This window comes from Octopus sinensis, linkage group LG4 (genome assembly GCF_006345805.1).
Source record: "Octopus sinensis linkage group LG4, ASM634580v1, whole genome shotgun sequence".
NCBI lineage: Eukaryota > Metazoa > Mollusca > Cephalopoda > Octopoda > Octopodidae > Octopus > Octopus sinensis.
Genome location: NC_043000.1, coordinates 126,281,373 through 126,305,551, shown reverse-complemented (window position 1 = coordinate 126,305,551; position 24,179 = coordinate 126,281,373). Strand labels below are relative to the sequence as shown.

General features: G+C 41.5%; 1 protein-coding gene across 1 annotated transcript in view; it reads left to right on the top strand.

The window, feature by feature from the left end:
* LOC115210665 (sortilin) overlaps positions 1–24,179 on the top strand; it is a 77,905-nt gene that overhangs the window by 4,659 nt on the left and 49,067 nt on the right. Inside the window, exon 2 of the mRNA XM_029779324.2 lies at positions 6,912–6,968. Coding sequence (XP_029635184.1) covers positions 6,912–6,968 — 57 coding nt within the window. The remainder of the gene's footprint in view (positions 1–6,911; positions 6,969–24,179) is intronic.

Genomic DNA, 24,179 nt, shown 5'->3' with positions numbered 1-24,179 from the left:
CATGCGCAGAATGGGACTACTTCCGGGTGTCCACCGGAAGTCTTCCCCATGCGCATGTGCGGGAAACGTTCCCTTAGGCCCGCTAAACTCAAATCATTCTCTCTGGCAAGTCAGCCAACGCGATCGGACGTACATTTCGCAGGCTCTGATAAACTCACCGACTTAGCCGCTAACGACCATCGAACCTCTTCAACAAAACGAACAAGAAGCTGTACATCAGAGGCTGTCCTTCTCCCATCAGACACACGTACGCCATCACAATAAATAAATGAACTGCTGTCTTTTACCTACAACCTGACTTCGTTTGTATTGTCTTACAAAATTTGTATGTGACTGGATCGGATCGACACCCTTCAGCTTCTTGTTCGTTTTGTTGAAGAGGTTCGATGGTCGTTGGCGGCTAAGTCGGTGAGTTTATCAGAGCCTGCGTAATGTACGTCCGATCGCGTTGGCTGACTTGCCAGAGAGAATGATTTGAGTTTAGCGGGCCTAAGGGAACGTTTCCCGCACATGCGCATGGGGAGGACTTCCGGTGGCCACCCGGAAGTAGTCCCATTCAGTGCATGCGCGCTGAACCCTACACATTCGTCATCGCTGACATCCCGCATCCTATTCTCGGCGCTGATTTCCTGGATAGGTTTAATCTATTGGTGGATGTCAGGCGTCGGAGGCTTCTTGATAGCACGACGTCGCTCTCTACACCGACTGGGAGTTCCATCACTGCGGTCCTTAGCCCGACATTCTTTGTTGCCACCTCTGGAGACCCTTTTCACTCTCTTTTGGTTTCATTTCCGGAGCTAGTGGACATTGCCTTTAAACCGGAAAAGCCTACCCACTCGACCCTCCATTTCATCACCACCACTGGGCCGCCTGTATTTTCGCGCCCACGGAGCCTTGCACCAGACCGACTAAAAACGGCCAGGGCCGAGTTTGAGCACATGCTTCAACTTGGCCTTATACGCCCCTCTACCAGCCCATGGGCATCTCCCCTTCATTTGGCGCGAAAGGGCGAGTCTGATTTTCGCCCGGTTGGAGACTATCGACGCCTTAATGCCGTAACAATAGCCGACCGATATCCGATTAGAATTCTCCAGGACTTTACGGCAAATCTCCATGGTTGTACCATTTTTTCGAAGGTCGACCTTATACGCGCGTACCTCCAAATACCGGTCAACCCAGCCGACGTTCCGAAAACTGCGACAATACCCCCTTTGGGTGTTTTGAGTTTTTGTACATGAGTTTCGGTTTGCGGAATGCTACTAGCACTTTCCAGCGTTTCATTGATGAGGTTGTCTGCGGTCTTGATTTTGTGTTTGCCTATGTCGATGATATACTCATTGCGAGCGACACACGTGAAAATCATCTCCAGCACCTTTCTCAGCTTTTTCAGCGTCTTCGCGCTTATAGTATATGTATAAATCCCGACAGGTGTGTTTTCGGACGCACTTCCCTAGATTTTCTAGGCCATCATATTGATTCGAGTGGAATCAGCCCTCTCTCGTCAAAAGTCGATGCCATTCAACGCATCGCACCCCCCACTTCCTTGCGCCAGCTCAGGCATTATCTAGGGATGATCAATTTCTACAGACGTTTTATTCCCGGTTGTGCTGATAAGCTACTACCTCTCACCAGGCTATTAAAGGACACTCCTAGAAAGGACAGTCAAGTCACCCTCTCTGTTGAGGCAGTGACAGCCTTTGAGTCCATTAAGAAGGAGCTGGCTTCTGTTTCTTTGCTTGCACATCCAGTTCCTGGTGCTTCTCTCTCTTTGACTGTAGACGCATCGGACACTGCGATTGGCGCTGTGTTACAACACACAGTGGATGATCATATTCGACCTCTAGCTTTCTTTTCCCGTCAACTGCAACCAGCTGAACGACGATACAGCACCTTTGATCGTGAGCTCCTAGCGATCTATCTATCGGTTCGTCATTTCCAGCATCAACTTGAAGGGCGAGATTTTGTGATCTATATGGATCACAAGCCCCTTACGTTTGCCCTGTGTTCAAAAACGGACAAACTCTCACCTCGTGCTTTCCGGCACCTGGATTTTATCTCTCAATTCACTAGCAACATTCGACACATACCTGGAAAAGAGAACGTTCCTGCTGACGCTCTCTCTCGCCTTCCAGTTTGCGCCCTTTCGTCTCCTGCTGCTATCGACTTAGCTGCCATCTCGCAGAAGCAGCCACCTTTGGCGTCGTTAGACTTAACTTCTCCCAAGTTCTCCTGTTGCCAGTTTTCCTACCTTCCGCTTCCGTCAGCTGAAGGCACCATTCTTTGTGATACTTCCACTGCTTCTCCCAGGCCACTCGTGCCTGAGAACCATCAACGCTCAGTGTTTGAAGCACTGCACTCCTTGTCACATCCTGGCATAGCTGCCACCCTTAAATTAATCACTGCTCGGTTTTTCTGGCCGAATATGCGTCGCACTATTACTTCTTGGACACGCACCTGCTCCAAGTGTCAACAGTCCAAGATTCAACGGCACGTTCGTGCCCCGCTTGGACAATTTTCCCCCACGGAGGCCCGTTTTCGCCATGTCCACATCGATCTGGTTGGACCATGGCCTGTGAGTCGCGGGTTCTCTTATCTGTTAACTTGTGTCGATCGCTACTCCCGCTGGCCAGAAACCATTCCGATAGCAGACATTTGTGCTGAGACTGTTGCGTGAGTTTTCGTTTCAAACTGGATTTCTCGCTTCGGAGTCCCGTCCCGATTGACTACTGATCGTGGACGTCAGTTTGAAGCCTCGCTATTTCGCGAATTGTCGCGCATTTTAGGTGTGCACCATATCCACACTACTAGCTACCATCCAGCGTCTAATTGATTAGTTGAGCGGTTCCATAGACAGCTCAAGGCCGCTCTTCGTGCCTCTTCAGACCCACAGTCCTGGATTGAATTTCTGCCCATTGTGCTTCTCGGCTGTCGCACTGCTGTCAAGGCAGACCTGGGGTTTTCTGCTGCAGAGCTGCTGTATGGTACCACACTGGCATTGCCTGGCCCGATGTTGGTGCCGGACACTTCCCAGCCCCATGATCCGGCGACCTATGTCACCAGACTGCGTGCATATTTTTCGAACCTTCCACCCATGGTTCCCAGAAAGCAATCTCCACCATCCCATCTCCCACCGGATATGAACACTTGGTCGCATGTTTTTGTTCGGGACGATTCTGTGAAGGGCCCACTTGTTTCTCCCTATAAAGGACCTTTCCGTGTGCTTTCTCGCACACCAAAGGTTTTCACTATTGAGATAAATGGTCGTTCGGAGACCGTTTCCGTGGACCGGTTAAAAAAAGCGTATTTTGAGACGTCTCCATCTTTTGATGACAACCTTGCCACACCCACCTATGCACCTATAACAACACCTTCACCTGCACAAACACCTTCACCTGCACAAACACCTTCACCTGCACAGACGCCTTTGCCTTCACCGGCTCCTACAACACCATCCTCGCCGTCAACGGGTGCCCCGAGCACATCGTATGTTACACGATCGGGCAGAACAGTGCATTGGACCAAGAAACTTTCAAAGACAATCTACATTTAACTTTCTTTCAAATTTTTCTTGTTTTGTATGATATTATGTACCAAGTCTTCTGGGGGGATCGGCAAGCCATCTGTTTTTCTGCAGCACCACCACAAACTTTCTTGTTGTCGTACTTTCGCACTGGAGGGGGAGCCTTGCAGTGATGCTACTCTGTAGGGTTCAGTGCGCATGCGCAGAATGGGACTACTTCCGGGTGGCCACCGGAAGTTCTCCCCATGCGCATGTGCGGGAAACGTTCCCTTAGGCCCGCTAAACTCAAATCATTCTCTCTGGCAAGTCAGCCAACGCGATCGGACGTACATTTCGCAGGCTCTGATAAACTCACCGACTTAGCCGTAGTTTTGATTTGCTGAATCTGTTGAAGTGGCTCAGTTAACGACAGCTAAACTATCCTTTCCCTATGTAAGACAGGACCTAAACAAATGTGAAGAACCACAGTTGCTGCAGTTTTTAACTCGGCTTTACATAGTTTTACACTTGCTGTGGCCTGGTAGAAGGAGAACAGAAGCAGTGTCCATAGCCTTTGCTGGCCCATTTAGACGAGTAAGACTGATGCCATTAATGTTCCTTTTGAGCTGTTTTTTAACTAAATATCTGAAGGAAAGACATGGGCAGGTATGGAATTCTGGAATGCCAGCATTCTAGGAAAGAAGGAATAGGAATCCTGAGATTGAGGTGAACACATCAGAGATGATGAGAAGAGGCGAAATAAATGGGATGGGAGAGCTTGTGTAGGGATGACAGGCACTCAACCAGCTCTGAAGAAGAAAGGCCCTTATAGGAGTGGTAGAAAAAAGGCAGAGAGAAGAAACAGCATGCCTTTGGACTAGAAGCTGGAGAATATCTGTGAGTAAGTTTATGCCATTCAGACAGTTGGCCCTTTTCTGGAGGTGGTCTAGGATGTCTGTGTGCGCACAACAGTATGGTCCCCAATATGAGAGCAACACTTCATTGTGGGTCTCACCTGAGCATATCAATAACTGTTGTAGACTGAAGTATCTTCTGATCCTGAAGAGAGTGGGCAATTGTTGGGATGCAAACCTAGCTATTTTAAGGCAGTGCTTTTGCCAGGATAGATCCTTGACGATTGTAAGATCCAACAATCGGAGTGATTTTTCAGGGCTCCAGCTGGCTGCTACTCATGATTAAGGAAGGAAGTGTGATGCTGTTTTCTTGTTACTTACTTTAACAGGAGTCCATGTTGTTAGTATGAAGTACTTCTGTTTTGGATCTAGTTGTACTATTTATTAATTCAACAGCAAATGTTTGTTCTTACTGCATTGTTAGAACAAAAATAACCAGGTCTAAGATGGATACTATTGGAAAATCCTTAGTCAATCGAGAATCTTTATTTTTGTCTGAGCATAATTGATTCCATTAATAAAAACTAATTTTATCAGCTTTGCTTCTTGTTCATCTTTTGATCTCAGAGAATTTACACAAAAGCATGTGCATTAGGTCTTAGCAGGAACTTATTAGCAAGTTCTTGTTTTTTGTTTTAGATCCCAAAATTTTAACACATCTAAGATGAGTTTGTTTAAAATGATCTAAGTCTTCAAATAAACAATCAATTGCATTGATGCCACATAATACAAAGAATCTATGCCACACCAGTTCTGGTTTAGTGTTAGCTAAGCAGTTTTGAATTTTACTGCTTTTATCTATGTACGTACTTCTTCAATACTGTCAAGAATTAACTGTTTATTAGATTCCATCTAATACAGTTAGATGGTTATTAGAGTTGTAAATCTTTGTTGAGTGTGGCCTAGTGGTTAAGATGTTGCACTTATGATTGCAAGATTGTGGTTTCAATTCCTGGACCGGGCTGTGCATTGCTTTTTAAGCATTTCACATTGCTCCAGCTCACCTAAATGAGTAACCCTATGATGGACCAGCATCCCATTCAGGGAGAATATTTTGGTCTCGGTCACTTAAATGCCATGGAAACTGAGTAACCAACACTGTGATTTGAGACTTTAATGGCCAAGGGTTCATCATCATCATCGTTTAACGTCTGCTTTCCATGCTGGCATGGGTTGGATGGTTTGACTGAGGACTGGTGAGCCAGAGGCTGCACCAGGCTCTATCTGGTCTGACAAAGTTTCTACAACTGGATGCCCTTCCTAACGCCAACCACTCTGAGAGTGTAGTGGGTGCTTTTTACATGCCACCAGCATGAGGGCCAGTCAGGCGGTTCTGGCAACGACCACACTCACATTCAGAAGGTGTTTTTATGTGCTACCTGCACAGGAGCCAGTTCTGCGGCACTGGCAACGACCATGCTCAAATGGTGCTTTACATGTATCACCAGCACAGGAGCCAATCCGTGGCCCTGGCATTGATCATGCTTGGATGTGCTTTTAACGTTCCACTGGCACAAGTACCAATCAGGTGGTACTGTCATTGACCACTTCAGCGATTTTGATTTGTTTACACTTGCCCCAATAGGTCTTTGCAAGCAAAGTTCATTGTCCAATGAATGAGGGGTACTTATAAATGGCCCTGTTACACCCCACGTTCCACTGACATGAGTGCCAATCAGGCAGTTTTGTTGTCGGCCACATCAGCAATTTTGATTTTGATATCCCTTGCGTCAATAGTTCTTCACAAGCAAAGTTTATTGTCCAATGAATGAAGGGTATTCATAAATGGGCTGGTTATACCCACTGTCATAGGCCATGGGCTATGGTCTCACTTGGCTTGTTGGGTCTTCTCAAGCACAGCATATCTCGAAAGGTCCCGGTCACTAGTCATTGCCTTGGTAAGGCCCAATGTTCGAAGGTCATCCTTCACCACCTTACCCCAGGTTTTCATGATTGTAAAGCCAGCTTCTTAACCAATCAGCTATGCTTTAACCCGTTGAATACTGACCCCACCCCATCCCCCTGCTTCTATGACTCAACCATTCTATTTTAAAGTGATTTAATTGTTTAGCTTTCAGATCATCCTGTCAAATGTAATGCTTATTATATTCACATTGCTTTGAATTAATAATGCGTTATCTCATAGTTTTGAGATTTTGATGGTGTGATTGTTTATTTTGAGAATGACATTGTCAGGTAGGTGTAAGAAACCAGATCTGGGTAGTCTGAACTTGAACAGGTATAATGTTTTGACTGGAGTTGGCTTGTTTAAATGCTAACAGGTTGAAAATAAAATACCCTTTTTCCATAAATTAATTTGTTGCAAAAATGAGCTTTAAAATAAAATATTTTAGTATACTCTTCATTATTTTAAAAATTAATTGAAATTAAGAGGATATATTTCAACAGAAATATAGTTAATGTAGTGTTGAAACTAAAATCTTTTTATTTCTCTTTTCATGTATTGCTATTTTAATCCTTTTCCCTTTGTTTTTCAGTTTGTCTTTAGGAATGAATCTAATGTCAGTATCATGTTAACTTGGGCTGATGATGGCGTAAGTATAGTCAGCAAAAATTCTTTTTTATGTGATATCTTTCTTTTATCTTTTATTTGTTTTATTCATTAGACTGCAGCCATGTTAGGTCACCACTTTGAAGGAACTTAGTCAAACAAATCAACCCCATTAGTTATCTCTTTGTAAAATCATTATCTTTTGTTGAACTATTAAATTCTGGCTATGTAAACACACCACCACCACCAGTTGTCAAGCAGTGATGGGGGACTAACACACACACACACAAACAGGCTTCTTCCAGTTTCTGTCTACTACCAAATCCCCTCAAAAAGCTTTGGTCGGATTGAGGCTATAGAAAAAAACGTCCAATGTTCCATGCAGTGGACTGAACCCAGTACCATGAGGTTGGGAAGCAAGCTTCTTACCACACAGCCATGCCTGTACCTATGTACTATCTTTGAATTGTTGGTTTACAAATATGCATTTATATGATTGTGTTTTTATTTAAATATTTTTGTAACTACATCCAGATTTTCAGTTTGATTGACTGCTGCATACAGGATGTTTTATTGTGGGGAAGCAGAACTTGAACTTGAACAAAAGGCTGCGAGCTGGCAGAATCGTTAGCATGTCAGACGAAATGCTTAGCAGTATTTCGTCTGCCATTACATTCTGAGTTCAAATTCCGCCGAGGTCAACTTTGCCTTTCATCCTTTCAGGGTTGATAAATTAAGTACCAGTTACGCACTGGGTCAATGTAATTGACTTAATCCCTTTGTCTGTCCTTGTTTGTCTCCTTTAGGTTTCGCCCCTTGTGGGCAATAAAGAAATAAGAACTTGAACTTGTGACCTTGCTGATATTTAGCTTTACTGAAAGTTCACAGCTGCATATTTTTTAGTATTTTTATACAAGTAGTAAACAATAGTGTTGTTGTTTACAGAGTTCCACTATGATAATCTTGGGTTCCAGTGCATTTCTGTTGGTGAGAGTCACAAGGGATTGTTTGTAACTCAGTGCAGAATAAATATCACAAAGAACTGTGTTTAAAATGTATTATCATCATTTAGTGTTCGTTTTCGATGCTGACATGGTAAGACAGTTTCACTTGAATTGGTAAGCCGTAGAACTGCATCAAGCTCCAGTCTGTTTTGGCTTAGTTTCAATGGCTGGATGTCTTTTACATGTCACTGGCATTGGTACCTCTCACCTGTCACTGGCACAGGTGCCTTTCACATATTAAATAATTTCTTAGTTTTTCTTACTGATATATATATCAGCAGAAGACTTACCTGTTAATACTCACACATATATAAGTGGCTTCTGTGAATCAAAGTACACCCATGAAGTATTGCTCAGCTCAAGGCCAAAGTTGAAGATATTTGTTGAAGGTGCTGTTCAGTGGGATTGAACCTAAAACCACATGGTTCCAAAGCCAGTGGCTTAACCACACAGCCATGCCTGTACCACGTGCATGCACATTTAAAATTTTTTTGAAATTTACTATTTTCATCAAAAGTTCAGATGGAATGTTAAAAGCTGTGATGTTAAGTTATTGGACAACTGATCACATTTGCTTGAGTTCAGACCTTCCCTGTTTAAAATACATTCCTGTATTTTCATTCATTCTGCCTCACCAGTATCTGATTCTACTCTAACTTTTATTGTTGATGGTAAGTACCTATTTGGAGAACAAGGTGTCTATCACTAAAAACTTAAAGCTCCAGAAATAAGTAATTGTTCAAATTTTCAAAAACCACTTCACTAATACTTACGTAACCTGTAGCTTTTCAGTTTTCTTTATCTTATTTTCAACAATTGTACGACCTTTCTATAGTTAACACTATTTATGGTCCAAGTAGGAATGACGCTGTGTTTTTTCCCCACTAAACAAAGACAAGCTGAAATGGAATGTCTTGTTCATGTGTACAGCACAATAACTGTAGTAAAATTTGAACTTATAATAATAATAATGAAATTATTGTATACAGTGCTCAGGTGCACCACAACTTGTCAGAAAGTGCATATAAAGTACATGCAGTAATGTAGAAATGTCTGGAAAGCGAACAATGTATGAGTCAGATACATGCTTCTGTGTGTATGGAGGAGAGAAAATCAAGTGTAGTGTTGGCGAATCTCAGGAAGCATGGAAGTTTTGAAGGATGCAGTGCTCCGACAACTAACAACTGATGCCGGCAGTTTGTTCCATGCTTCAGCAACTCTCAGTGTGAAAAAATGTTTCCTGAAGTCATGGGAGCTATGCTGTTTTCTTACTTTGTAAATATGTCCACGGGTGTTAGATGGGTGGAGTTTGAAAAGGTGCTCAGAGTTATTGTTTGTACGATGGTTGATAATTTTATGGGTGTCTGCCAAGTCAGCTGCCAGACGTCGGAGTTTCAATGTGTCCATTCCCAGGGAAGTAAGGCGTTTAGGATATGGCAAATGCCTGATGGAGGGTATTCTTTTGGTTGCACGTCGCTGAACAGCTTCCAGACGATTGATATCCTGGGCAAGATAGGGGTTCCAGACCGGTGATGCAAATTCCAGGTGAGGTCTTACCATAGCTATATAAAGCCGCAGATAGATAGCTGGAGAGCGGCTCACAAAGGATTTGGTGAGTGATGCCAAGACACCCTCAGCCTTCTTGACAATTTTAGCGATGTGTTTTGTCCAACACAAATCACTGTCGACAATAACACCCAGGTCACGTTCATATGAAGACTTTTTGAGACTAGTGTTGTGGAGGGAGTAGGTGGACGCTGGGTTTCTCCTCCCAAAATGCATGGTGGTATATTTGTCCACAGCCAGCTTGAGTTGCCAGTCCATGATCCACTGCTGCATTGTGTCCAGGTCTACTTGCAATAGAGATCTATAGTGTACAGGATTTGACCTCTTTATTTCGAGGTACAGCTTGATGTCATCTGCATATTTCAGCACTGTGGCATTCTTTAAGTTGGCATCTATGTCATTAACATATGCAACAAATAAAAGGGGGCCAAGAACAGATCCCTGTGGTACACCAGATGTCATCTCATAGGGCGAAGAGTGCTATCCTAGAACTGTGACAACCTCTTTTCGGCTGAAAATAAAGGACTTCAACCAGTTATAGAGTTTGTCTCTTACACCCAACGCAGAAAGCTTCACCATAAGTCTTTTGTGTGGCACAGAGTTAAAAGCCTTAGCAAAGTCCAGGTAAACAACATCTACCCAGGATCCGCGATCAGTGATTTGGGTAACGTCCTCAAAAAACTCGATGAGTTGATTACAGCAGCTGGAGTTAGAAATAAATCCGAATTGTGACGGCTGGATGAGGCTGTGAGACTTCCAGAAGTTCCAGAGGGTTTCTCTGATACAGGATTCCATCAGTTTGGCGATGCAGCTAGTAAGACTGACGGGGCGATAGTTGACAGGCGATGTGCGGTTGCCTTTTTTGAACAGAGGGATGACACTGGCAGTTTTCTACTGTTCTGGAGTAACACCATTGTCAAGACAGAATTGGAAGAATAGAGAAAGTTGGTTTAGAAGAAAGTACCCACCGCGTTTGAGAAGTAGGTATGTAACACCATCGAGACCAAGAGAGGCATAATTGCATTTATTCTTTAGGTGGCATTGCAGCATTGCTGGTGTAAATTGCATAGTAGATATAGAGTCCGATGTCAGTGGTGATGAAGATGGAACATTTTGGTCTTCGACAGTAAAGATGCTAGCATAGCATCCAGCAATGATTTCTGCACATTGTTCGGGATTGCCAGTAATCTGTCCTGTGTGGGGATTGCGAAGGGGACCAACTGGAGAGTGGGGTCTCTGCTTTGAGTGCACATACTTCCAGAACACTTTGCTGTCAGGGTTAGCTGCAATGCATTGTTCAAATTCAAGCACTGCCTTTTTTGTCACCTGCTTGAGGTGGTTGGCTGACCTATTGTGCTTTTTCCTGTTGCTCTCTGATTTGTGCAATTTGTATTCCCGTTCAGCAATACGGCGTTCTTTCCTGGCAAGTTGGACTGCTGCAGTCTCCCAAATTGCACTATTGGGTGGTTTTTTGTGCTTGTGTGGTACTGATGCTGCACATGTTGCCCATATTGAATTCAGAATGTTCTGGAGTATAGTGTCCACATCTCCAGAGGCATAAAATTCGTGCCAGTTTGGGCATTGCAGCTCAGTACAATAAGAGCTCCAGTTTGCTTTATTTCAGTCAAAGCGGGCAGTCTGAAGATGGTTGTGTTTTTTGTTACAACCAATCAGAGACAAGTCGGCCATGATCATAGAATGATCAGAGTCACCTAAAGGTTCTTCGGTAGCGACACTAATGATTGTTTCAGGAGAAGCGGTAAGTAGCAGATCCAAAGTGTTGTTACCCCTTGTGGGGGAGGTAACAACTTGGGACCAATTTGAATTCAGCACCAGTTCAAGGAAATCGTCTGCACTTTGCAGCCAGCGGAAGGCCTACCAGTCAATCTCAGGGAAATTGAAGTCCCCCGCAATATACACATATGTGGCTGTTTTCATGGCAGCAGCTCTGAGGATATCAAAAAGCTGTGCATCTTGGCGATAATTTGGAGGATGGTAAACGACTCTGAGCAGAAGTGTTGACATGGTCGTAAACGACTCCAAGCAGAAGTGTTGACATATATGCTCAGTGGTTGCGAAATGGAGTTTTAACTTCACAGTTACTGTGCATGCGCATGCGTGTGTGTAATAACTTGATCTTGTTCTATCACTGGCCAACCTCAAAATAATATTGCTAAAAAGTTAGGTGTTTAATATATACTTCAATTATAGAAGAGAACTGTCACTTCTGAAGGTGGATTATGTAAAATACTTTTTTTATAGGCGTAGAGTGGCTGTGTGGTAAATAGCTTGCTTACCAACCTCATGGTTCCGGGTTCAGTCCCACTGCATGGCACCTTGGGCATGTGTCTTCTACTATAGCCTTGGGCCGACCAAAGCCTGGTTAGTGGATTTGGTAGACGGAAACTGAGAGAAGTCCGTCATATATATGTATATATATATATATATATATGTGTGTGTGTTTGTGTGTCTGTGTTTGTCACATGACTGAAATAAGTAAAAGAGAATACTTCTATGAATAATTAATGGTATTGTTGCTGTGTCATATATATTAGTATTTATACCTTCAACAGATTCTCCCTCAGTCAACTGGAAGAGCAATGACTATTCCTTATTGAGTCTTCCTTCACACATGCATCATTTTAGTTGTGTAGGCACTCCACCTGACTGTCCTACCCTTTATGACAAGTATAACCAGCCACTATTATGACAAATACTCCAATCCACCATATGCCTTAAGCTCACCCCTCCACTACAAGGTATTCATTAATTCCAAACAAAACCTACCAACCTACAATAGGTTCCATATTGTCTTCCTAAAGCCAACATTGGTGGTACCCTAAAAGGATTTTAGGAGGGCTATGATGTCTCTGCCAGCCAAACAAACTTGTCGGTATACTCTCTCCACTCTTAGCAAACTTTATATTCCAGGTAAACCAACCAATCTACTGTAAGCTTGCCTCTTACTCCTGAAGTCCCCTTTCCCTCATACTTACAAACTCATCACTCTTTAACAATATTATGAAGAGTTGTGAGCCAACAATGAAGGCAACTACACTAGGAGAATAATATCTCTGGCATGTAAAAGGCACCATTCGAGCGTGGTCGTTACCAGCATTGCCTTACTGGCATTTGTGGACCCCAACCTCTACCTTGAATTCTTCGGTGAACACGTTGCTAACCCTTACCTTACTTACAGCGTCCCAGTACATGACTTGCACAGCTCTCAATAACCATTCATCTATCCCTAGTTTCCTCATTGATCACCTGATAAGGGATCGGGGGACCCTGTCAAAGGCTTTCTCCATGTCAACAAAAGCAAGGTACAGGGGCTTATCTTTGGCTAGGTATTTCTCCTGCAGCTGTCTCACCAGAAATATGGCATCAGTGGTGCTTTTCCCTGGCACGAAACCAAACTGCATCTCATCCAAGTTGACTCTCTCCCTAATCGGTTGGGCTATGACCCTCTCCATAACCTTCATTACCTGATCCAACAGCTTGATACCTCTGTAATTATTTGTATCTAGGGCGTCACATTTACCATTGTAGCAGTTGACTATTATGCTGCTACACCAGTCATTGGGTATGACTCCTTCGTGTATCACCTGGTTAACTATACAGGTGACTAGGCTATAGCTGACACTGCCAGATATTTTGAGCATCTCTGCAGTAATTCCTGATGGGCCTGGTGCTTTCCCTGTCTTCATGCTTCTAATTGCCTTAACTACCAAAGAACTGTCAACTCGGATAGCTGGTCCCTCTGTTGGGTCAACAGTCGGCAGACTCTCTTCATCCCATTCATTTTCTTTATTCAGCAATCTTTCATAGTGGCATCTCCAAACCTCTCTCCTTGCATCCTCATTTAGCGCAAGTGAACCATCACATTTCTCTCCTACCACATGACGATTCTCTCTCACACACTGTCTTGCAACACAAAATACCTCAAGTCTTTGGTTCTCACGGCACAGAATATTGGCAAATTTTTTCTTATCTGCTTCCTCTCTGGCTAAATAAACCTGTCTCCTAGCTTCCCTTCTGGCAGTCTGATACAGTTTCCTGCTACCTCCATTCTTCTAGTCCTTCCAAGCCTGTTTCTAGTCCTTCCAAGCCTGTTTCTTTTGTCTAATAGCACTGTCAACCACATTGTTCCACCACCATGTTACCTTGGGTCGAGTGGAGACTTTGCACCAGCCACATCTGGTCAGTGGCTCTTAGCAGGTTGTTCCGTAGAAACCTCCAGTTGTCTTCCACATTGTGTTGTGCTATATCCCCTTCTATTTCATCAAAGGCTTCGAGTAATACGTTTTTAAATCCCTGCCCATTTGCAGGATCTTTAAGTTTCCAGACCCTTCTCCTCCAGGCTGGTCTTCTTCTGAGCAACCATTCAACCCTGATCCTGAAGTCGCTAACTACTAATCTATGTTGAGGGGTACATTCTTCTCCTGGGAAGGTTCTGGCATTTATAAGCAGCCCTCTTTCCCTTTTTCTGGTGAGGATATAGTCAATTTGGCTAGTGTGTCTGCCAGAACGATAGGTGACTAGGTGACGGGCGGGTTTCCTGAAGTTGGTATTGCAAACCATAAGATCATTTGCATCGCAGAACTCCAGCAGTCTGATTCCCTCCTCATTGCGGGAACCAAAACCATTGCCTCCATGTATGCCATGGAAGACCCCTGCACGTTGTCCAACATGTCCATTGAAATCACCAGCCACAAAAAAATGGTCTCTGTCATTCGTCAACGAGGTAGTCTGCAATAGGGTGTTGTAGAATCGGTCTTTCTGACTCTCTGGTAGCCCTGGCTGAGGGGCATAGGCCGAGTAATGGTAGCTGACCTATGGTGAAGCACTAATCTAATCTTAAGTACTCTGTCACATACTCTGACTACCTCGATTACCTTATCAATCCATTTCTCCACAAGAAGTATACCCACGCCCCCGACCCCGTCAGTGTTCCCTGCCCAGAAAATCTTGTACCTGTGTTCTTTGCCTGTGATGAACCTAGCGGAACCTCCTCTGCACCTTACTTCTTGGATGCAGCACAAATCTACATGTCTCCGCTCAAGCATCTCAACTATTTCACCAGACCTACCTTTCAGTGTGCCAACTCTGAGGGTGTGGGAGGTGTGGGCCTATGAGACCCTGGGATGAGGGACAGCCAGTGTCATGTACCTGAAAAGAAAGCTCGCATTTGGCAGGATTCATAAGAAACACTAAACTACAACTGACGAACACTACACCATTTTCATGCGCTATATGATCAAGTAGGCCCTACATAGGGGTGGGGGTGGGAATTTTGCCCTTAGAAAGGGGTGTGGGTGGCATTTGGCCCTTAGAAGTGTTCGTGGGAGGTAAACGAGGAAGACATAGGTTAGGGACTTCCGGTAAAGATGGAGGGGTGGGAGGGCGGGTGTACCGCGAATCAGCAATGTTAGACTAGAGCACAGACTTCTGCCCTTGTATACTATGGTTTAACAAATTTAGAGAGAATGAATGAACAAAATGATAACCTTGATTAGGATAGACAAATAAATAAATAAATAAGTAAAACATTGCGATTAACAGACGAATCTATCGGTACTATGTTTACATGATACGAGATAGATATATAATAGAGAGCGAGGAGGGGGGTAGGGTTATGATCTATGCATGAAACATGGAGAACATGAACGATGGTTGAGAAGTCAAAGTTTTTCCTTATCTCAGCATCTTCTGAGATCTGTGTTCCAACAGCAGGGGGATTGCAAATCGAGTAGGGGAAAAACAGGGTTTGCACTAGTTTATATAGAATTAGGGTTAGGGGGGAAAGTGTTGGTACAACAGATGGTAAATCGAAGTGAGATAGAGAGGGAGAGAGAGAGGGGGGGCTCAAGCAGTAAATACACCACTTGGGAGAAGGAGGAAATTCTTAGGGGTTCAAAGTAAGATAAATTTAATGGAACAAGAAATGCCGAAATCCTGAGATAGAATAGAAAAATATTTTGAGATTTTGGGAAACATAATTTAAATGATAACCTTGATAACATCACTAAGAATTATATGTAACACTATAAGGACTGACAGAAGTACAAAAGAATCTTTTCTCTGAGACCTCCTTCCAGACTTACTGTAAATGACTGATTACAGTGACTTTGCTATTCTCACAGAACCAAGAATAGAATCAACTCCTCTCTTGCCTGCTACATCTGGAAAGTAAGCAATAGCTGATACCAACATTTCCTATATGCTGGAACCATCAATCCTATATTGAAATGGATCAAAGAGATGCAGTTTATATTTGACAGATGCATCGAATTTTTACTCAACAGTTTAATATGTTAAACAGGAAATACAAACTTATTGTCCACAAGCAGGCATGTGAACAAACTAGTTATAAGAAATTTCAGTTGTAGACTAGGTAACTGTCTCTATTGTCAGCTGCATAGAGCATTGGCTATAGACACTGGGCGACAGTACATAGTGAGAATTCCCTTTTCTATAATATTACAATGAGCATATAGCCATCTCTTGTTCTCTTATAGTTGAATAACTTGACTACATGTATTGAGAACTTTTGTTGCACAACCTCAAGGATATTCTAATTGAGCAGCCTTTTTGCTCAACGGCATTACGTCCTTGATAATTCCATCTTCTATTTTCAGGCTTAGTATATCTAGGTCTACATTTCCTATTGTGTTAGTTCTTTTATAATATTGTAGGTTACAATCTGAGGGTAATTTGGCTACCATTTCTAGTAGATTGAGCAACCATTAGCTTGATTAAATCTGGTATTGGGATGTGCATAGATTGTACCCTGTGGAATGTTTAGAAAGAGATGAAATAAATAAATAGATAGCATTAACACACCTGTGCCAGTGCTGCATAAACACATCCATGCTAGAGGCATGTAAAAGCACCTAGTACACTTTAAGTGGTTGTCATTAGGAAGGGCATTCAGCTGTAGAAACCATGCCACAACAGACAGTTGGAGCCTGAAGAGCTCCCTGCTAGCCTGTTCTATCTCAAACTATCCAACCTATGCCAGCATGGAAAGTAGACATTAAACGATGATGATGATATACATATACACACACGCACATATATATTATACATATGTACACACACACACACGTATGTGTGTATATATATATCATCATCATCATCATCATCGTTTAGCGTCCGTTTTCCATGCTAGCATGGGTTGGACGGTTCTACTGGGGTCTGTGAAGCCAGAAGGCTTCATCAGGCCCAGTCAAATCTGGCAGTGTTTCTACGGCTGGATGCCCTTCCTAACGCCAACCACTCCGTGAGTGTAGTGGGTGCTTTTTACGTGCCACCCGCACTGGTGCCAGACAGAGCTGGCAAACGGCCACGAACGGATGGTGCTTTTTATGTGCCACCGGCACGAGGGCCAGGCGAGGCTGGCAACGGACACGAAACAGGGCGGTGCTGGCAACGGTCGCGAAACGGAAAGTTCTCTTACATGCCACCGGCACTGGTAACACATCTGCAATTTCCATTGATTGATTTCATTGATCGATTTCGATTCTGATCGTCACTTGCCTCAACGGGTCTTCACAAGCAGAGTTTCGAATGCCACCGCACTGGTAGCTACACATCCGCAATTTCCATTGATCGATTTCGATTCTGATCCTCACTTGCCTCATCACGTCTTCACAAGTAGAGTTTTGTGTCCCAAGAAGGGAAGGTATGCATACGTAGGCTGGCTCCATCCCATGTAGAAGGCCACGGGTTATGGACTCACTTGTCCTGCCGGGTCTTCTCGCGCACAGCACACTTCCAGAGGTCTCGGTCTCTAGTCATTTCCTCAGTGAGACCTAAAGTTCGAAGGTCGTGCTTCACCACCTCGTCCCAGGTTTTCCTGGGTCTGCCTCTTCCACAGGTTCCCTCAACCGCTAGGGTGTGGCACTTTTTCACACAACTATCTTCATCCATTCTCGCCACATGACCATACCAGCGCAAACGTCTCTCTTGCACACCACAACTGATGCTTCTTAGGTCCAGCTTTTCTCTCAAGGTACTTACACTCTGCCGAGTGTGAGTACCGGCATTACACATCCATCGGAGCATACTGGCTTCATTTCTTGCGAGCTTACGCATATCCTCAGCAGTCACGGCCCATGTTTCACTGCCATGTAGCATGGCTGTTCGTACACACGCATCATACAGTCTGCCTTTCACTCTGTGCGAGAGGCCTTTTGTCACCAGCAGAGGTAAGAGCTCTCTGAACTTTGCCCAAGCTATTCTTACTCTAGCAGTTACACTTTCAGCACACCCGCCCCCGCTGCTGACTTGGTCACCTAGGTAACGGAAACTATCAACTATTTCTAGTTTTTCTCCCTGGAAAGTGACGGAAGTTGGTCTCAGAGCATTTTCAGGTTTATTGTTCCTGAGCATCTGCCACATACAAAAACCATCTTCCTAGTTAGCCTTCCTTGACATTGCTGCATCTCTTATGTGTCCATAGCTTACACTTGGTGCATCTTATAGAGTTTCTACCTACACCTTTTCTACAGATCGAGCAGGGCCATCTACCTGAAGGTGTTTGTGATTTGTCTACCTTCCTACTGATTACGACTTTGGTTTTAGCTAGATTGACTCTGAGGCCCTTCGATTCTAATCCTTGTTTCCACACCTGAAACTTCTCCTCCAGTTCTGATAGCGACTCAGCAATTAGAGCAAGGTCATCAGCATAGAGGAGCTCCCAAGGGCATCCTGTCTTGAATTCCTCCGTTATTGCCTGGAGGACTATGATAAATAGGAGGGGGCTGAGTACTGAGCCTTGGTGGACTCCTACCTCTACCCGGAATTCTTCACTGTACACATTTCCAACCCTCACCCTACTAGCGGCGTCCCTGTACATGGCCCGCACAGCTCTCAATAACCATTCATCTATCCCTAGTTTCCTCATTGCCCACCAGATAAGGGATCGGGGGACCCTGTCGAAGGCTTTCTCCATGTCAACAAAAGCCAGGTACAGGGGCTTATCTTTGGCTAGGTATTTCTCCTGCAGCTGCCTTACCAGGAATATAGCATCAGTAGTACTTTTCCCTGGCACAAACCCAAACTGCATCTCATCTAAACTAACTTTCTCTAATTAGTTGGGCTATGACCCTCTCCGTAACCTTCATCACCTGGTCCAACAGCTTGATACCTCTGTAGTTATTTGTATCTAGGGCATCACCTTTACCTTTGTAGCAGTGACTATTATACTGCTACACCAGTCATTGGGTATGACCCCTTTGTGTATCACCTGATTAACTATACAGGTGACTAGGCTATAGCCGACACTACCAGACATTTTGAGCATCTCTGCAGTGATTCCTGATGGGCCTGGGGCTTTCCCTGTCTTCATGCTTCTAATTGCCTTAGCTACCACGGAACTATCAACTCGGATAGCTGGTCCCTCTGTTGGGTCAACATTCGGCAGACTATCTTTATCCCATTCATTTTCTTCATTCAGCAACCTTTCATAGTGGCATCTCCAAACCTCTCTCTTTGCATCCTCATTTAGCGCAAGTGAACCATCTTCCATGCGAACACACTTCTCTCCTACCACATCACGATTCTCTCTCACACACTGTCTTGCAACACGAAACACCTCCAGTCTTTGGTCCTCACGGCGCAGAACATTGGCAATTTTTTCTTATCTGCTTCCCCTCTGGCTAAATAAACCTGTCTCCTAGCTTCTCTTTGGCAGTCTGATACAATCCCCTGCTAGCCCCATTTTTCCAGACCTTCCAAGCCTGTCTCTTTTCTCTAATAGCCCTGTCTACAATATTGTTCCACCACCACGTTATTCTAGGTCGAGAGGGGACTTTGCACCAGCCACAGATCTGGTCAGTGGCTCTCAGCAGGTTGTCCCTTAGAAACGTCCAGCTGTCTTCTACCCCCTGTGATGCTCTATCCCCTTCTACTTCGTCAGAGGCTTCAAGTAATATGTCCCTAAATCTCTGTCCATTTGCAGGATCTTTAAGCTTCCAGATCCTTCTTCTCCATATTTGTCGTCTTCTGGTTGTCCTCCTAGTCCTGATCCTAAAGTCACTAACTACCAGTCTATGTTGTGGGGTACATTCTTACATATATATATATATATATAACATCACTTCACTGGCACCTGTAAAAGATTTGGTGGCACGTGTAAAAGATTCGAGCGAGGTCATTGCCTGTACCGCCTGACTGGCCCCTGTGCTGGTGGCACGTAAAAAGCACCCACTACACTCTCGGAGTAGTTGGCGTTAGAAAGAGCATCCAGCTGTAGAAACTCTGCCAGATCAAGACTGGAGCCTGGTGCAGCCATCTGGTTTCCAGCCCTCAATCAAAACCGTCCAACCCATGCTAGCATGGAAAACGGACGTTAAACAATGATGATGATGATATATATGTATTCTGAAAAGCGAAAAGTTTGTCTGGTTTTGGCATTGGAACAGGTTAAGGGGCACTAGATCCCGTCGGATTGACTCCAAAATTTACAGGGACATGTAAAATGAGGTGAGGATGCAAGTGAGCTAGGTTAGAAATCCCTATCTTGAAAGGTGTGGTTACTAGATCGGAAAACGCACATTTTGACAAGTCTAATCTCATTCTATTATCTGCCTGTCTTCCTCCATCTCTCTCTCTCTTTCCTCCTTTCCTTTCAATTTCTCTCTATAGCGTCTACTATCTTTCCTCCGCCGCATTCAATATTTTTACGCTTTTTAAACCCTTCGACGTTATTTGCATTCACTCATTATTACTTTCTCTCTCCCCCCTCTCTCTATCTATATATATAAAGAGAATGATTCTCATGATTGTGTGGTGGTGGTGGTGGTGGTGATGATAATTCTCTCTATTAATGCAGACAGACGTAGAGAGAGAGAGAGAGTGACAGCGCTGGCGAAGGTGGCGGAGGAAAGATAGTAGACGGTATCAAACGACGTTATAGAGAGAAAGTGAAAGGAAGGGAGAAAGTAATAATGAGTGAATGAGAATAACGATGAAGGGTTTAAAAACCGTAAAGATATTTTCTTTCTCAACCTACTCAAGATTATAAATGGGAGAGAGAAAGATAGAGAGTAAGAGAAAGTGAAGGAAAGTCCGAGAGAAATGAAGAATGAGAGAGTGGGAAAGTGAGAGAGAAACAAAGGGGGAGAATGTAGCGATAAGAAACAGAAAGGAAGCAACAGAAAGTAACAACCACAACCTCACCCGCGCATAGAGCGGGTCACCTTAAGTTAGTATATATATATATATATAATAATATATATTTCAACATGTGACCTCGTGAGCACCGCCAGCAATTTTTTTCCTCTGTCTTCCCTTCTCGGGATCTTTCCTTCTCCTTTGTTTCCGACGAAGAGCTCCACTCGAAACATTAAACCCTCCTTCTTCCCTTCTTTCCTGAGCATCCAATAATACTTTATTTGTTCCACGTCCTCGTGTTGCTGTGTTTTTTTGTGTTTTCTTGTTTGGATTAACTATATATATATATATATATATGTATATATATATACAAATTGAGATAGGGGTTGTAAATGCAACCCTCCATGTGATAACATATATCCAATATATTGCTAGTGAAGTACCCAACAAAGTTAATACATAAATGTTAAGAATTGCGATGCAATTAATTCATTTACTGTATTATACGGGCAAAGGTAAAATGTTTTACCACAAATTCATAATACAAAATAATAAAATGGAGAAATACATCCAAATCAAATATCAATTACTAGATAATACCCAATCACATACTTTATTAAACCACCACATAAGAAACTTTAAGGACAAACATAATAATGTAGAACAAAACAGTGTACATAAAGGAGTGTACATAAAGGAGTAATGTTATACAATAAGTACAATATATATAAGAGAATATAAATATAAATAAATATAAATATAGACTACATCTTACAGCTGTTTCGGCCATGCAGATAAGTATGTCTCATTTTACTTATATTAGCCATTTATGGTAGGTCAATATGTAGTTATAAATGAGACATTTACAAAAATATCCTAAGGCCTCTTTGGAGATTATGTGATACAAATCAGATTACATACACGCTTATATAGGTGTGGGTACATAACCATAATAAAACATACACATATACATATGAGTGCATATACTCATACTCTTATACATATAAATATACATACACATAATGATATAAATAATATAAATCAATAAACATACTTATGTTCCACATTCAATGTTACAGTTTTTCAACTTAATATTGTGATAATTACAATGTAGAAAAACATACACATATTAATACTTAAATGCAGATATACAGAGTCAAGAGTACATTATATTAATTCTTAACAATTTCCAAAATGTCATTAATGTTAGCATCATTATCATTGTCATTACCACTAATGCTACCAATATCATCATTCATATTATTATTAATAACGCTAATACTAGAAAAACAATATATAGATTCCATTATTAGCAATATAGTCACAATAGTACTACAATACCATGCAAAGTGTTAAATATCTGCATATAGATACGAAATAAAAGCATTCTGTGTACACGACATTAAGATTCACAGGTGCACAGATGTACTTCCGAGTTCAGATTCATAATTTCCATTTTGACACAAATAAACTATTACTTTCAGAAATAGTTACGAATCTAGCGCTAAAATATGATTGGCTTGTGGATTTGAATTTAAATTACCATTGTCTTCTTTACGGTTGGTTTGTTGAGAGCGTTACATTTCTACTAAACTAGCTTAGGCATGGGAAAAACTATACCAACATTTATACACACACACACACACACACACACACACACACATACAGACGCACATCCGCACATATACATAAACATATACACTCTCATGCACTGTGTCTGCAAACATTCGCATATACTTATATACACATTTAAATATGCATTTGCGTACTTATACGTATAAGAAAATCATATACATATATATCCAACCATGAATATACATATCCATACAAAAACATACATACACATATATATACATATGAATACATTTCGACATATCCACATATATTTACTAAATTACAAAATATATGTCTGTCATCAAATGGCGTATAGATAAACCAGCACAGGCAGGGAAATCTATAGCAACGTTTATACACTCACACGCATACTCACACGCACATCCGCACATATCTATAAACATTTATACACTCTCATACTCTGTGTCTGCAAACATTCGCATATACATATTTAAATATATTTCTGCGCACTCATACGTATAAGAAAAACATATATATATCCACTCATGAATACACATATACATACAAAAACATACATACACATTCATATACATATGAACACTTTTAGACCTATAGACATTAATACACTCTCATGTACTGTGTCTGCAAGTATTCGCATATACATATATACATATTTAAAAACGTACTTGCGTTCTCATATGCATAAGAAAAACATATACATATATATCCATCTATGAACATACATATACATACATACACATACATATACATATGAACACATTTCGACATATCCACCTATATTTACTAAATTACAAAAATATATGTCTGCCCATCAAAGGACGTATACATACATATACAATAAGTAAACAGAAATTACTATTAATTAAGATATAAGTAAATTAATTATAAATTAAATTAATTATAAATTAATAAGTGCCAAAAAAAAGAAGAATGAATGAATAAATAATAAATAAATGAATAAAAATACAAATAAAAATGAATAAATAAATAAATAAATGAATAAAAATACAAATAAAAATAAATAAATAAATAAATAATTAAATAAATAAATAAATAAATAGAAATACATATATATATATATATATATATATATATATATATAATATATATATATATATATATGTATAGATAAATAGATAAATAAAATAAAATACAAATTAAGATGAGTACAAAGATAAACTTAATATATGAGGCTGCCAAACAAATACATGCAAAAAACTTATATGCTCATCGAAATAAACAACGTATACTAATTATAGACTCACATTTGTTACATATTGGTATAACAAAAACCCAAACCAGTGCCCTAAGATATGATGCGCATATACACCCTACACCCATAAAAGACTATATATCAGAATAACTATATATTTCAGTATATTTTTCAAGTCGGGACAATAACAATCAATATAGAACATATATGGAGATACAAAATTATAAATTATAAGGACCAATAGTACAGTCCTATATAGAGGAATGTTAAAAGATTACTGGTAGAAAAATTACGTGTTATTTAAATCTAGAGAAAGTATACGCTAATTTGTGAAGGCAAAAAAAAATTTGCTCGTTAATGTTATTAATAATGGGTAGGCCAGCCTTGATGATGAAGAAAATTTCATTGATACATAAAGAACATTTTTTATTTCTATCAATATGCATGATATTCTGATCTTCACAGAGTCTATTATGGGTGTAGGGTGTATATGCGCATCATATCTTAGGGCACTGGTTTGGGTTTTTGTTATACCAATATGTAACAAATGTGAGTCTATAATTAGTATACGTTGTTTATTTCGATGAGCATATAAGTTTTTTGCATGTATTTGTTTGGCAGCCTCATATATTAAGTTTATCTTTGTACTCATCTTAATTTGTATTTTATTTTATTTATCTATTTATCTATACATAGATATATATATATATATATTTCTATTTATTTATTATTTATTTAATTATTTATTTATTTATTT